Source organism: Parastagonospora nodorum, assembly GCF_000146915.1.
Source record: "Parastagonospora nodorum SN15 chromosome Unknown scaffold_4, whole genome shotgun sequence".
Lineage (NCBI taxonomy): Eukaryota > Fungi > Ascomycota > Dothideomycetes > Pleosporales > Phaeosphaeriaceae > Parastagonospora > Parastagonospora nodorum.
Window position 1 is genome coordinate 752,595 of NW_001884552.1, and position 15,621 is coordinate 768,215.

A 15,621-nucleotide genomic window follows, 5' to 3' on the forward strand; every position below is an offset into this window, starting at 1 on the left:
GCACCATACTGGCCGGGTGGCGGTGCGCCGTATTGTCCTTGAGGCGTTCTGGCCATAGCCTTGCTGAGGCGGGTAGCCGCCTTGGGGGGGATATTGTTGATTCTGCATTGGAGGTTGTTGTTGATAGCCTTGTTGAGGAGGTTGACCGTAGCCTTGGGGAGGGGGAGCTGAAAGATATTAGTATGCGGTCACCATAAGCTGCCAAGTCAAGCAGGCTCCCAATGCACGCCTGATCGCCGGGCGCAGGAAGTGAGCACTTACGGCCTGGCGGCTGTTGGCCATATCCACCTTGATTGTAGTATGACATTCTCGCTTGACCTCAAAGTTTTATGTAGGATCGATAGTTCCGGTATTTAGTTAAGCACGTCCAGGTGGGAGTAGCAAGGCGCACTGCTGTGAGTTCGCTGGGCTTGAAGAGGATCGTGAAGTGTAGAAAAAGTGAAATGGCAAGTTGCCCAGGTGATGAGCCCCTTGTAGTTGGACAGGATCGACAAAGCGTGGTTCGCAGGAAGGCTATGCTGGTGGGGTTGAGGCGCAGAAATGATGAATGGGCAACACAGCCCCGCAACCGAATGTTTTATGGTGGGGAGGAACAACCATGACGCAAGGAAGCCAATGCTTGGTACTTCTAGTATGTGGCGCTGCTTCACTGCAAGCGTTTGATTCGTGTCAGGTGCAGCCCTTCAGGCCTCCCGTACAGTTATGAAATAGGCACCGCCGATCCTAAACACGGCAAGGCTGAGATGGTGGCGTCGCGGTGTGGCGTAATCGCCGAGATATGTGCGAAGCATGCAACCCACTTTTACCTTTCTTCAACTTGTCCCCTTTGTATTCTCCAGAAGGTAAATGTAATAGGACAGTCGGCAATAGCGTAAGAGGAACAAGTATATCAGTTGATGAAGTACAACGTGCTAAGCGCTGCAGCGAACAACACCCCCAAGAACACCATGTCCATCACATCAACATTCACTCCCAATTTGCGTCGTTCCTCTTTGCGCAAGCTCACGCTTTGTTTCTAAGACTGCACTACTCTTATTTCAGCTTTCTCAACCCAGCCAATTCATTTCCTTCGAACAATCATCCATCTGCCTGTCGCCTGCTCCATCCGATCTAGTTTCCTCCTGTTGATGGTCGTTTGGGCGCGATTTGAACGAGTGAAGCCTTCTATTTTGTCATCAACCCAATGATCGGACCTACTTTTGAGTTGAATATGGTTCTTGCTAAGAAGTATGTGGACCGGAGATTGATTTCGTGCTAGGGAAGAGCTGCTCGCCCACACTGGCATCGTTACTTGTTCACTTCAAGTGACTGTATTCCAAAGACGCTGAATCTCGATAGTGCCTGCGGCACTGCAGTGCTTGTAAACATATCGTCAGGCATATGTTGAGACGCGTAGTAGTGGCAGTTCGGATGCAGGATAGTCGTGCGAGCAACAGGTCTATGATCGCTATGTTGCGAGGTGATACAGTGTCTGCCTCACAATGCACTCAGATCGATAGTGCACTGGGATGACTTTTGAAGTCAACACAAACGCTACCTATGTAGCGTTGTTGTCACTCAGCTTCCAGTCAGCGACAAAACGCGTCTTCATACTCTCAGCGGCACAGTTATCGTGCGCATTTCCTCAACCAAGCATTATCTGCAAGGGAGAACTGGAAGTGCCAGAACGTCGGAATCACAAGAACTCGAAGCATGTTGTGTTACCCTGTCATTCAAGGACACCTGGGCATTCACACCCCAAACATCAAGCTTACATCACACCCATATATGCAAGGAAGCGATCTACAACCCACCATCCCATCTCCACCAACCTCTTCCCATTTCCCCACACCACCAGATCTCGCTAAAGCCAGGTACCCAGCCTCTCTCAACGCAGCGCAGCGTTCAGCCGTTGCGCCAAGACACATTACATCATAGCGCGACTCCCTCCAGTTGCCCCTCGCGTTTTCGCCATCATCGCGTAGTGGAATACCAAGTCTGCCTTGGCGCTCTGGCAGCTGCTGCGTCGATTACTGGTTGGTAAAACGGGTATGCGGATGGAGCGTGCCGAGCGATGATGTACGCGCAAGGCTTAGTGGAGCATGTGGTCTGAAAGAAGCTCGGTGAGGATACGGCGCCGGTGAGAATATGGCGTATATATACAGTCACCGGTAGGATCTTACGGGGTTTGATTGAAAGCTGCATATAATCACGATTACACGCAAATCTACGCATATCCACGATTACACACGAATCTCACGATCAGAGGAAATATCCATCAAAGTTAATTTACAAGGAACGATAACATTTCGATTCCAGCCGCATACGACATATAGTTCGCCGATCAGCAAAACAGGGCAAATACACGGACAAGCATAAAGACGAAGTCAAAGTCTGCGGATAGCCATACGCGGGTAGACCATCACATTCGAGTTAACACCAACCTTCAACATGTCGTCCTACGGCTCAAACACGCCAGGGTACATACACCCATCCCAATACCCACCACATCCCCAACCGCAATACCAACAAGCACCAAACCCACCATATCCCACAACCCCGGGCCCACCAACCTCGCAACCCACCGCTTACTTCCCCCCACAACCCCAACAACAACCCGCCTACTCCACCTCTCCCGCTTCACCCTGGCAGCAACCCGCCTACGCCTCCTCGCCACAGCACCAATACCCACCGCAAAACCCCATCTACTCCTCCTCGCCCACCGCCCACGACGCCGCGATGATGCACCTCCCCAACGGCCCGCCATCCCACCGCCGCTCCTCCTCGCTCTCGCAATCCGCGCGCCCGCACTTCAGCAGCTCAGCGCCGATATCGATACCGCAGCAGCAGCGCCCGGCGATCTACGCGCGCAGCCACGGCTCGCACAGTTCGCATGGGTCGCATCATAGTCACCATCCGCACGACCACCATGCGTTTGGGGATGGCGAGGATATCCATGATAATGGGCAGGTGTATGGCGTGTTGGATGAGGAGACGCTCAGGCAGTATGAGAAGCGGTATGCGAAGGATAGGGAGTTGGAGAAGAGGCCGACGTTGGGGGGGAGTTTGATGAGCATGGTTAAGGCTTTGGGGTCCAAGAGGGAGTAGAACTATGGGGATATAAGTATGTTGGATGCGTATTTGAGGCGCGCGCGTCATAGGATGGATTTCTTAGGCGTCTTATACCCTTGATTTAATCACGTTGGTGTTATTTCTCAATAGACACACACGATTTTGTACTGGCCTAGAAACGTGATTAAAGAGTGCTTGCTGATTCAGGTCTCTGTCCATTCGTATAATCTTGTTAAAACAACGCTGTCTATGCTGCACTCGTTCGTGTGACCGTCCAATGATAAGAGCTACAAATACGCCGCCGTCCCAAATGCTACCTGAACTTGTATATGCCAGGTTGTGTAGCGGCGTCGTCTCAGACTTCAGCGCTTGAAGCCTACATCGATGTTGTTCGCCGCCTGATAATTGCGCCATGCCAGTAAATCCAGACTTTTGGTATCCGTACAAGGTCTCGCCTTGATGGGCGGCTCAGACTCCACGATACCACGAGCGTGGTATGCGACTAGCCGAATGAGTAACGTCCTGCGTCGCACCTCCAACTGGTGCGACTCCCCGCCGGGCGTCTCTTTCCGCACCTTATGTATTTCCATTCGGTCGGTTGTACGGGCGGGATTTGCCCACTGAATATGGCGAAGTAGGGGTTTTCAATAAAAAGCAAGAAGAATTTGCCAGTTTAGTCTAGGCTGAATTGAAAATTTCTCCAATGTGTCGCTCGCTTTCGGGCTTCCAGGTACCTGTGACACGTTAGTATGGCCTGATCAAATAATGCAAAGCTTGTGTAATCTAGACCGGTGCTAGGCGTATCGGTTCCAGGCCGTTGGCACCTCGAGGTCGCACGCGCGCGACCCACCGAGTGCAGGGACATGTTGAAACGTGCAGGTAGGGTGGAAAGGGAGCGGGGAATGTACATACCTTCAAACTGGTGCTTGACGAAAGCCATTGGGTCATCTTCCTCGCCAGCGCCCATGGTCTTGATACCAGGGCTGAAGCTTGTGATGGGGAGAACAATAACGTCGCCGACCTTCTTAGGCGCCTTCATACCGGTGAAATTCTCCCAAGTGATGTTGCCCTTGCTGGTGCTCATGTCGAAATAGTCGGGATTGTTGAAGTAGTTGAAAATGCTGTCAGTCCAGACAGCGGGGCCGGTGAACTCGATTATGCCCTTGTGATCTTTGCTGAGCTTGCCTGCCTTCTTGCGGCTCAATGTCTCCTCTGTAATGTTTGCAACCACGTCGACAAGGACAGGGTGGCCCGGCTTCGACTGAATTGTCCATTGGCAGAACTGAATGCGGCGGGAGTACCACTCAGCCCAGTCTGGGCGGTCAGGGTCGGCTTCGATGCCAATGACCATGCCGTAGGAATTGGCAGGGACGTCCTTGGGTACCCAGTCGGCTGCGCTCTTCAATGCAGATGTGTCAATGTCCGAGTAGATACCGCCCCTCGCGAGCAGGATCAGGTAGCGGAAGAAGTCGGCCTTCAAGACTGGGAGCGGGAGCGCATTGTAGGCTTCGAGGACCTGCGGCACCGACGCGTAGAGATGCCTGATCAAGTGTACGGCAACGTTGTCGGTGATGACCTCGTGGACAAAGGACGGGTGGTGAACGGTCCAGGTTGCCTCAGCCTCGCGGAAGGCATCGCTGAACTCGCCCTGCGCGGGAGTGTATTTCCAAGTCTGCCAAATGTATGCGGGTGTCTTCGAGTCGACATCGTAGGGGAATTGGTATTCGAGCTGCTCGCGGAGCGGCTTCTGTGTCAGCACATCCATGCTGATCTGCGTCTTTGGCTTCTTCGGCGGCGGCTCGGGCGTGTTGAAGGCCTTCTCTGCCTTTGCAGTCTCCTTGGCCGCCTTCTGTGCCTCTTCTTGCTTTTCGAACTCAGGCTTCCACGCGGTCGGCCGTGGCATTTCGTTCGCGTTGCGGAAGTTGGGCGCTGAGCTCTGGTGGTGCGATTTGAACAGAAAAAATAGGGTAAGACATGCTAGCGAAAGCACGAGGGCCTTCTTAAAGGTGAGCATCGCGGCTGGCGAGTGCTCGGTGGCGGTCGGAGAATAATTTGAGGAGGGCGATGTCGAGAATGACAACCGAACAGTAGGCGCGGCGCGGGAGGAGGCGGAGAAAAAGACAATATAGCACGGCAGACGCCCTTGCCGTGGAGAGGTATGTACGAGGTCGGGTCTGAAAGCGTGAGTCTCTAGGAAGTGTTGACCTCTTATCTCTAGCCCAGTGTCGGCCTAGTCCGAGTCGAGGAGAGTGCAGCGGAGTGGTGGAGATGAGACGCTGAGCGCGCAATTAGGGAATTGTTGCGCTAGGGAAAGAAAACGAGAGATTTCAGAAGGTTTTGGACACCAAAGGTACAGAGACGAGGAAAACGCTCTCTATGTTGGCCGGACCTGGGAGGGAAGCTACGACGCAGCTTATAGAAGGCGCATCTCGCTCGCAGGCCCCGGCGACAGTTTCAGCGAATGCACGCTAAGCATTGGTAGCCGCGTCTGTCTTCTTCCATTAACGTTCCACCGTTTCTGACAGGGCCCTGTCACGCACACAGTCCACCGCCAAAGGGAGACTCGGTCCCGACCAACGAAGGCCGCAACCTGCCTCTTCCTCACGCCCACTGCTGATCGCCACTCTACTCATGACGGCGACTCCCCGGCAGCTGAAGGAGTGGCCGACAAGAGGCCACGGCCGCTCAGCTAATCATAGACCGCAGCCAACGCGTGTCCCCTAGCGCCACCAGCGCTCCAGGGGTCTACCGAACGGATGCAGTGACGAACACAACGCCAAAGATTCAGAGGCACCTGTCCCTGCCACGGGTGCACAAACCCCCTTTTTCACTTGGAACTAAGTCTCTCTTTTCGTCTTGACATGTCTTCGTCGAGGGGGACCGGCGCCATCTTTTGCCTGCCGTTGGTACACCAGCAAACCTTCCTCGCAGCTGTCCATGGGCGAGATCGGTTCGAGTACGCCGCGCGGCACGGCAGGCTGAAACAGCTCTTTCTGCTATTTGCGGTCTAGCCTACCCGGACAAGTCGCAATTAGCTAAGCTTAGCACGATTCGTTCACTACTTGTGACGTCTTGGCCGCTCTTGTCGGCAGGTGCAATGCAGTCGCAGATAAATATACGAACCCTCTGCTGCTATACGAAGACCGTGCACAGACATTGCTGCCATGTGGCCACAGCCTCGGCGGGTTTTCACTTGCCGCTCACGCATGGATACTGTGCTCGAAAGCTTTCCAACTGGTGGAAGACGTTGCTGATGCCGACATCTTTGCTAAAGTACAGCAGCTTCGTTGAAGGAAGTTTCTCCGGCGGACAACTCGTTACGTCATGGACGCTGGATATTCCCTCGCACCGGCCTTGGTCCTGCACCATACTTCATGCACATCGAACATGACAAGAACACCGCTCCATCTGTAGACCCTGTCCATCGCTTACCAGATCGCCCACTATGCCACTCTTGCGGGACTGGGGACTGTGGTAATACGGTAATCACCGATTACAGATAAGGCAATGCAAATATCCGGTAGTCTTTCCGAGCACCATCAATCTTGAATACTTGTTCTGCGCTGGTTACACTTTGTCAGACAGCATCTTGAACATCAAGCAGTAGTCTCTGCACCAGCCCTGTGCATCGGACCGCCGGTTGAACTATGCAGCCTCACTTCATAGGCTCGAAACATGTTGTGCGAGTCTCGCGAATCTAGTCTCTCTGACAGAAGTGCCGTCTTACAGTTGGCTCAGTATAGCTGCGCGATCTACTTCCTACCCCGGACACTCTACGTGGAACAGCCCTGCGAGATCTACCGAACAGGCAAGTGTAGCTACGCTTATTCCAATATTCCAACATTTCTTTGAGCTTTCTATCTTCATGCGGCATCTCAACTTCCATCCATCGCTTTCTCACATCTGCGACTACACGCGTCCTTCTGCAGTTGCGCTCTTGTCCAAACACCTTGTCATCAACTCTTGTGTCAGCCCGGTTTCGAAGTTTCACAGCGCTTGGTAACCGTCGTCAGCTGAGGTCATGCCGTCGGCAGGATCCCTGTCGCAAACCTACGTCGATCTTGGGAAAGCTTGTGTATGTTTCCCTTACTCCATGGCGAACTCTCAACGTTGCAGAAGCTGCAAGCCTCATCCCTGCGCCATGACTCAAACAAAAAACAACAACAAATTTCCACAGAGCGCTGCGCACAACTCTAACAGTTATCTTTCGTATTGCTTATTTTTACAACATCACCATCGCATTCAATCTCCGCTTTGGTTCCGGCGCGCGAAAGCGTGCCCCTCTTAATACGAAAGACGCCGAGATAGGTCGCGCGCTATTTCAGTGCCCGTCCCTATTTGCTCGTGTCTCAACAAGCGCTAGCAGGAAAATCTCCTATGGAACAAGATTGGAAGCGCGAGCTCGAGCTTCATGCAATTTTCGAGGATGCCGATTACCCACCGATTCCTCGACATAAGGGGATGGTCATTGTGGAGAGCTCGAGTCCTCTTTGGTAAGGGAGGCGGGACACTTGCCTTACCACGTCGACTTGCATTGCGCACCGTGTGCGATAGACGTTGGCTTCATCTATGAGTCTATGCGCCTGGAGGTGTGAAGCGACGGGAGCGCGAACACCGGACGATTCGAGCCGCAACCCATTCACATGTGTAATGTTTCGTCTATCAAGGCGCGCATTGCACAACAAGTGTGTGACACAGATTCGGCTCATCCATCGAAATCAAGAACACACTGTCTGACACACGTGTGTTGTGTGCTGCATCAAAGACACCTTCGAGCTGGGAAAACGCACATTTGCAACATCGCACATGTCTGGACTTGCACAGATGAACGCGAAAACCTAAATCGCTGCGAACTGGTTGCACGATTCATTCTGCATGGATAATGCGAAGACCTGGATCGCGAACTGGTTGCACGATTTGTTCTGCAAATATTTGACCAGAACCAGCCAGAGTACCGCATTACCCCCGTCGGCATTTCAAACCTCCTCCCCCCATCCGGGATCAATCTTGCACCAACTCCCCTCTTTCCTGCGCCTCATCGCCAGGATTTCAGATGCCACACTCCTGCTCGTCTTCTCCTTCTCGATCCACTCCTGCACCGCGTAACCTCTTTCCTTCGCATTCAGTTTCCAGCTCATATCCTCATCTTTATTCTCTCTCAGCCAGCGCATCAGTTGCACAGGTATGACGCCTGCAGGCATGTTCTGCAGACTCTTTCTGTCGGCTGGGATCCAGCCTTGAAAGAAGTTCAAGTACACGATGCGCCGCCATGCATCGTTCCAATCGGGACCGGGTGATGCCGCTGCTATACTCCACGTGTCGACTGCATGTTGTGTGGTGTCTGGCGTAAAGGGATGCCATGTCAGCGCTCTGATCCATTGACAGCCCTCGAGGTCGAGCCATTCTAATGAGTATGTGTTCACGGAGAAGCGGCGTAGGATGTTAGAGGCTTCATGCCAGTCATCGTCGAGGTCGGAGTAGAATGGTGTGCCACCGAGTGAGACGCGGGCGTAGTCTGACACCATGGATGTCGTTGAGGAGTTTGGAGTCAAGGTAGGACGTGGCCAGTATGCGAGCGATAGGTGGGTGATCTTGTTGAGGTTTGGTGAGATCTTTAGTAGATCTGGCCAAGATGCGCACTCTCCTGCATGTGCAAGGGAGAGGCGACTGAGGTTGGTGAAGTGCGGTACAGTGAGCTGTGCTGGAAGGAGCGGGTTGCGCATCGTCATCGTCGTCGATTTCTTCCTCCCACGAGTCTGCCACATCAACTGGAGCTTTCGCTTTGCCTTTCGACGTGGTGTCGCTTAAGCTCAATGCTTTGAGGTCTTCTGGTACCTGCGAAAGTACGCGCTTCAAGCACTTCCCGAGGTCGTTGAGCGAGAAGTCCGCACCCAACACGCCAGTGAGGTCTAGGAAGCGCACATCCTCCCACTCCAGTGCGCCGTCTTCCTCGGGCTGGAACAGTATCTTGAACGACTTGAAGTCGAGACACCCCTCCTCGCCATAGAGCGTGAGATAGCTCAGCAAAGCCTCTCTCAACACCATCGGGAGCGTTGGGATATAGTATTGTTCGTACTCGGATAGTTCGACCCAGTGTTCGGCAAAGGTCCGCAGACAATGATGTCGCAAGCTTCTCGGCGGTGGCATTCGCTACTCAATCGTAAGAAGTCTGCTTTCGATGGTTAAGCCCTGGAACACAGCGACAGTGACCTGCCTGCCAGGATCGCACATACCTTGAAGTCTGTCTCTGTTACTCTTGCTAGATGGCTGAGCCGTGACGCCGCCCGCTCGCCAGGCTTCTTCCAACCATAGTCCCTCGTCTGCTTGGGCGCATACCGACTCGTTTTGAGCCAACTGGTTGGTGCAGCTGGACCAGGCGGTGGTCTCGCGCCTCCAGGCCCTCGCATGCGCAGCCTCGTGCCAGCCTTTGGTTTCGGAGCATTAACTTCTGGTATAGCCAGTATCCGCCGCAGATCAGGCGGGACAGTGCGACTGCTTACTCCTGAGTGCATTTCATTCCTCTGTTCTATCGTTGCTCGGGGAGCTTGTTCGCGGCGCAGTTGGGCTATGCGCTGGTTTACGCTTTGGGGCTCTGAGGGCGTGGACGGCGAGGCGCGCGAGCTTTGGAGTGAGGGGTGCACATAGTTTGGTTTGGTGGTTGTGTAGGCGGGTGCGTGCTTCTTGGGCATGGCAGGCTACTGAAAGCCGTTCTGCTGCGGCTGACCGGGAGTTGCGGCGTTCGGTGGTGGACTATATGGGATGGCCGCCGCGGGGGAGTGGGGTGAGCCGTCGTCGCTGTGAGTCAAGACGCTGAGACGGAGTGTGATGACAGGTGATTGTCGGATGCAGATTTGGTCCGACTTGAGTCACTACTGATTATGAGGCAGTGAGATTGGGTGCGTGAGTCAATCGTGAGCATGCAGCAGCGTGAACTGGTGGAGGGTGCTTTGGACATGACATAGATCGTCATTGCGCCACCTCCCGACGCGTTAACTCCGACGCGACATGCATTGTCAGCCGAAATTCGATATCGACATCGATCATCCATCTTACCGTTAACCGATCCCTCGTGATTGTTATCGTTTTCATTGGGACGTGATGTGCGCTTGAAAGCATGTCTGCATTTACATTCCATTGCTTGCTGCGTGCGGGTTTCCACCGTGCCGTGTGTTGAGGCTCGGCTCAGCCGCGCCGTTGACCAGCGGCTTCCTCATGGTCTTGTAAACATGCCACCACCTTCCTCCGTTATTGAGCACTCTCAACCGTCGCCGCAGCAGTCGGCCAGCAGCACCACGCCGGCCGCCTTGAACAGCATCAATTAAACTTGCAATCATGCATATGTCAAGGCTAACAATCGGAATCGCAGTTGGCCTCGTGCTCCTACTTCTCTACACCATCACTTCGATATCGGCTGTCGACCCCACCTCCATCTACTTCCGCGCAAGCACGGGCTATGCTCCGCGATACTCTGCATTCCGCCGCCAGCAGGCCGAAGCCTATGTAGCAGCTTTCGACCATGCGCCCAACGACTTCTACCACGCCAGCAAGGATGAGAAGAGGAGGAAATTGTGTGTCGGCATACCGTCGATCAAGCGCGACGTCGACTCATATTTGCCTGCCACTCTGGGCTCGCTTCTCGAAGGCTTGACACGTGAGGAGCGAGAGGAGATCTACCTCATCGTCTTCATTGCGCATTCGGACCCCACACAGCACCCGTCGTACGTTGAGTCATGGCTCTCCGGTCTTGTAGATGAGGTTGCGACATATGACTTCGGTTTCGATCGCATGCAGTACATCCGCAACATGGAGCAAGTTGGGGGGCGGGTTGTCGAGAAGGCCGCATTTGACTACGCTTACCTGTTGAACAAGTGCGCAGAACAGTTCACACCGTATGTCGCCATCTTCGAGGATGATACTGTTGCCATGGATGGATGGTACCATCGCACCATGACTGCGATCCACGAAGCTGAGCAACAGGCCGCCCTGCGCAGGTCGAAGCCCGATTTCTTCTATCTCCGCCTATTCTACACCGAGCAGTTTCTGGGATGGAACAAGCAGTTTTGGAAGTCATACCTATGGCGCTCGATCTTCGTCGCTGCGCTGCCGAGTGCGCTCTTGGTCTTTGTGCGCGTCTTCAAACCCCGGACCAAGCTCTCTATGACTCTCACGACTCCCCGTGCCTTCATTGCGCTCTACGCTTGCCTGGCTGCTCTTATACTATTCTACTTCTCTCTCGGTCGTATGACCGTCCACCCAATGCCATATGGCGTTCATGAAATGCCGCACTTCGGATGTTGCAGCCAAGCCTTCGTTTTCCCGAACCTCAAAGCACAGCAACTGGTCGCATACTTCAAGGAGAAGCGGGTGGGCTTTACAGACGTCTTGATCGAGGACTTTGCGAACGAGCGAGACGAGTTGAGGTTTGCCATCACGCCCAGCCTGGTCCAACACGTTGGCAGAGAGGACGTCAAGAGTTCGAAGGACAGGGGCAGTGCTGAAAAGATTTGGAGTGCTGCGTTTGAAAAGCTGAACTGGAAGACGTTGAAGGTGGAGCATGAGGAGGTTGGTCGGCTGAGGAGTGTCATCGCCCAGGAAGCACCGCCTTGAATAGCGTCGCTTCGAATCATTTCATGATAGGTAGGATTGCCTAATAGGATCATCTACCGCGGCTTCGTAGCAATACGTTGAAGTTTGCCTTACTCCATTCTAGTCTCTTTTCATGCCAGATGAATTTGGTGAGCTTTGAACACAGCCCGTGCGACGATCTACGTCTTCATCGCACGTCATCGATGCATGTGTCAGACGTTTTAGTCCTGTCAGACATGCATGTCAGTGCTGGGGTGGTTGAACGTCCTTCATATCGGTTGACCGGTGGGCAATGTTGTCGCAAGGCTGATAGGTGGCGAGATCATCTGTCACTTTTCAGCCTTACGATAGCTGCACTGCAGGTCAGACAACATGGGCTGTATCAAGGTATTTATTTTGTGTAGGTGGATATTTCTCTAGGATGATGTCTTAGCATAGCCACAGACTATGCTGCACGTCTTGTAAGGGTTGGGCTGACTTGAGGTTAGTTGTGCTTCAGCCTGGTCGTTGTTGATTCCCTGAAAGAGCTCGGCATGTAGGGCCATTACGCTTTGGTGTCCATTAGACACGTTCAGTGATAAATACGATGAGCTGCATGCCTTCGTCGAAAGTATCAGGCTGCTTATCCTGAGATTCCTCGGCGGAATAAGTAAGACAGGCGTTGGTCATGACACGTGAGGCTGAAGTAGCTGTTGACATCTCTGGGTATCCTTCCCTGAATCTCACTGTAGCAAGGGTGTCCAGGAGAACATCTGATGGGTTTGAATGCTTGCTGGGTGACGTTGCTGCGGTGTAATTGAAGGTCTTTCCTAATTTGGTGATGATTGGGAAGCATCATGGTATTGTCTTATTTTGTCTAGTACACAAAGTCCTGGATGATGGCATCGTCTTGCTAATAATATTTGGAGAGTTTACCGGGTACGGAAGCTGGTTAATGACCATATAAGGCTTGCCGTCGCGCCCAGTCTTGTTCCTTATTATTGCAGTGAGGACATCATGAGGCTGAGGAGGAGTATCGGTCTCCACGAAACAGCAGCTTAACTATCGTTGATTATCCAAGCTATCCTGATAGGTAGGGAATAAGCACACATCTGGCGACAATACGTGATAGCTAACACACCCTTAAGAGCAGATGTGCCCAACCTCGGTTCGGCCAGGCTTGGACTGGGGTATACTTCGGCTGCCATATTGCTCACAGAAGCGGGGTGTCTTTTGGGCGCCTCTACGTTGGCCGATACGACGTCCTCCAACCCACGCCGATCAGTTTTCGCATGCCGTTCTGGCACGGATCGATTCTTCCGTGTTCAGCCTTGCGACGGCACAGGCGCAGGTCAGCCATCACGAGCTGTACCAAGAGGTCCTCCACGCATTTACGGTTACATGTAAGCAATCATATGCCGAGATGGCGCACGATTCATACTCGACCTTTCGTGCAGCCTGCGCATAATTCGTCAGGTGCTCTGAGAACTGCGGGATGTTCTGAAAACCGCTGGGGTGGTCGTGGGCGCAGCTGGAGGTCCTCCTTATGTGCTTGCATTCTGGGATATGAACGCTTGAGTCCCTCCGTCGAGCGTCTACTTGCCTTTGCTACATTTTTGTGGTCTTTGTGTTTCGCTATCTTCGATTTGGTTCACATTATCCTCTTCACCCTGAGCTTGCAACATGAGTACACAGCAGGGAATACCTCTCACCAACGGCGAAGTCCCAAAGCTCACTTTTGACGATTACTCGGCATATGAAGCGGAGAGGGAGATTGCTACGCCCCATGGTCAAGGAAGCTTGCACCGCTCTTCCGATGCTAGGAGACGCACAACGGCGACACCAGCAGTGCGATCGAGCGCCCAAAGGCTCAACAAAAAATCGATTGATTGCTCAGTACGGGACCCTGCGGACCAGTTGGTAAGAAAAATCGTATCCACATCGCAGAGGCTGGAAAACCATGTCAAAGAAGATGATAAGGATGAGGAGGAACAGGAGGAACAGGAGGAGGGTCTTGGTCACATGTTGCGCACGTCTGGACACCGACACGCCGATACAAGAGTGAAGCACTTCTGGACGGATGATATCTTAGCAAGGACTATGACAAAACCCTGCATCGTCGGAGAATTGCAGAGCTACCAAAGAGAGAACCCTGCACTTTTTGCTACGAAGTCGATCGACACAGTTGCGGAAGATATCCTCAAATATCGAAGAAAGATATTTGCCGTTCTTGCACTCATAGATAAAGGGGCGTGCATAGAAGAGGTCATCGCGGAAGGATTGGTAGACAAAGATCTACCACTGCACACCGACGAATCTTCTTCTCTATGTCCACTCTTTCGATACGGCGCAAATTCCACGGCTCGCAAAGTGAATTGTTTCTCTCGTATTGGTTGGAAGACCCTACACAGGGAAACATTTCTTACATCTCAGTATGCCATGAGTCCCCAATTTCTTGGATTCGATCCTGACGGGTGCACACCGAAGCATGAAGAGTTCAGCGCCAGGGAGATTTTACCGATAATTGAAGAGCAAGAGCGACAGCAGGGAGGTTATGGGGTGATCCAAAAGATCAAGCTTGCACGGGCATCTCACGGCTTTCACAATCGTCTACGGTTGGTAAGGCTCACCAAATTTTGGCATGTTTTGTTGTTAATCAATAGTGCAGATCAAAACCGATGACGAGTTTGCCTTGAAGCGCCTATTGAAGAATGACGCTGTAGAGTTCCGCAGAGAAGCGAAAGCGGGGGGGCGATTCAACGGATTTGTTTGTGATCACCTCGTCACGTTACTGATGACATGGACACTCAATGGCCAGTACTATCTGCTCTTTCCACTGGCCCGCTATGACCTTGAAGAATATTGGAGTCATTATAGATCTCCTCAAGTCAGCCCAGGTATGGCTCGTTGGATGCTGAAGCAAATCGTTGGTATCACTGCAGCGGTAGAGTACATCCACGACCCATCAGGTTCCCAACCTGCGGATATCCTCGGTGTACCTGATGGCAGAGAGTACGGCAGACATGGCGATATAAAACCCGACAATCTACTCTGGTGCGACTCGCCTACAGATCGTCGCGGCATAGTTGTCGTCGCGGACCTGGGTCTGGCAACTTTGAACTCTGTCGTGAGTCGAACTCAATCAAACACCAAAGCGCGCTGTGCTCCACGGTACAAAGCGCCAGAGTTCAACATCAAGGGTTTCAAGATCCGACGGTCATGTGATGTCTGGGCGCTTGGTTGTGTCTTGATTGAATGGGTCTGTTGGGCATTAGAGGGCAATGATGCGCGCCTGCAGTTTCTCAACGACCTGTTTCAAACCTTTCCCTCCGGAAGCCAGACAGACTTGTACTTTGAGATGGAGCGCAAACAGAACAAACTCGTTCATGTGACTGTCAATCAGGCTGTCGCTAAAGTGAGAAGACCGCAACGGCTACTACTTGTGCCTGCGCTAACACGATCTCAGAAGGCTGCTAGATTGCACCGGTCGAAGCACTGCACACAGCTATTTCACGATTTACTGTGGCTGATACAAGAGAAGATGATTGTTGTACGTGCGGAAAACCGCATTAGCGCCCATGAGTTGCATGTAGAGCTCAAGAAAATGACTGAGAAGGGAGAGCGCGATTCCAGGTATTTTGACGCTCCTTGCGAATCGTTAAGAGAAGTGACACTTCCTCTCCCTCTGCAGGCAGAATTCTACATCCAGGAACCGAAGAGAGAGGCGATTAGCCAGTTTCAGCTAGGTGTGCCCCATTGAAAGTGGATGCTGTTGGTTGGAAATGGCTCTCTCATTTCACCGCGTGCCTTCATATCATGGCTATCTAAGAGACACAACAATTTGACAGGACTGGTGTTATATCTCATTTAGACAGGGTAGGATTTTCGGTCGGTGTTTGGTGCCCACGTCTCCTTTGTCATTACTCCCACGCTGACCCACGATCAATCTCAATAATGAGATCTCTTCCACCGACGCCTTCATCGATGTCACTTCAGTCTTTCACA

At 52.7% G+C, this 15,621-nt stretch overlaps 5 protein-coding genes across 5 annotated transcripts; 3 read left to right on the forward strand and 2 right to left on the reverse strand.

The window, feature by feature from the left end:
• Nucleotides 1–2,430: 2,430 nt before the first annotated feature.
• On the forward strand, nt 2,431–3,087 carry SNOG_02919 (hypothetical protein; the record flags this gene model as incomplete). The annotated part of the gene is made up of 1 exon (XM_001793460.1): nt 2,431–3,087. The coding sequence occupies one exon, from the start codon at nt 2,431–2,433 to the stop codon at nt 3,085–3,087; it is 657 nt and encodes a 218-aa protein (XP_001793512.1).
• Nucleotides 3,088–3,729: 642 nt separating this feature from the next.
• Nucleotides 3,730–5,065, reverse strand: SNOG_02920 (hypothetical protein; the record flags this gene model as incomplete). The annotated part of the gene is made up of 2 exons (XM_001793461.1): nt 3,730–3,785; nt 3,964–5,065. 2 exons carry the CDS (start codon nt 5,063–5,065, stop codon nt 3,730–3,732), a joined length of 1,158 nt encoding a protein of 385 aa, XP_001793513.1.
• Nucleotides 5,066–8,027: 2,962 nt separating this feature from the next.
• SNOG_02921 (hypothetical protein) lies at nt 8,028–8,576 on the reverse strand (the record flags this gene model as incomplete). Its single annotated transcript, XM_001793462.1, has 1 exon — nt 8,028–8,576. One exon carries the CDS (start codon nt 8,574–8,576, stop codon nt 8,028–8,030), a length of 549 nt encoding a protein of 182 aa, XP_001793514.1.
• Nucleotides 8,577–10,383: 1,807 nt separating this feature from the next.
• Nucleotides 10,384–11,658, forward strand: SNOG_02922 (hypothetical protein; the record flags this gene model as incomplete). Its single annotated transcript, XM_001793463.1, has 1 exon — nt 10,384–11,658. One exon carries the CDS (start codon nt 10,384–10,386, stop codon nt 11,656–11,658), a length of 1,275 nt encoding a protein of 424 aa, XP_001793515.1.
• A 1,641-nt stretch (nt 11,659–13,299) lies between these two features.
• On the forward strand, nt 13,300–15,376 carry SNOG_02923 (hypothetical protein; the record flags this gene model as incomplete). The annotated part of the gene is made up of 2 exons (XM_001793464.1): nt 13,300–14,235; nt 14,285–15,376. 2 exons carry the CDS (start codon nt 13,300–13,302, stop codon nt 15,374–15,376), a joined length of 2,028 nt encoding a protein of 675 aa, XP_001793516.1.
• Nucleotides 15,377–15,621: the final 245 nt, after the last annotated feature.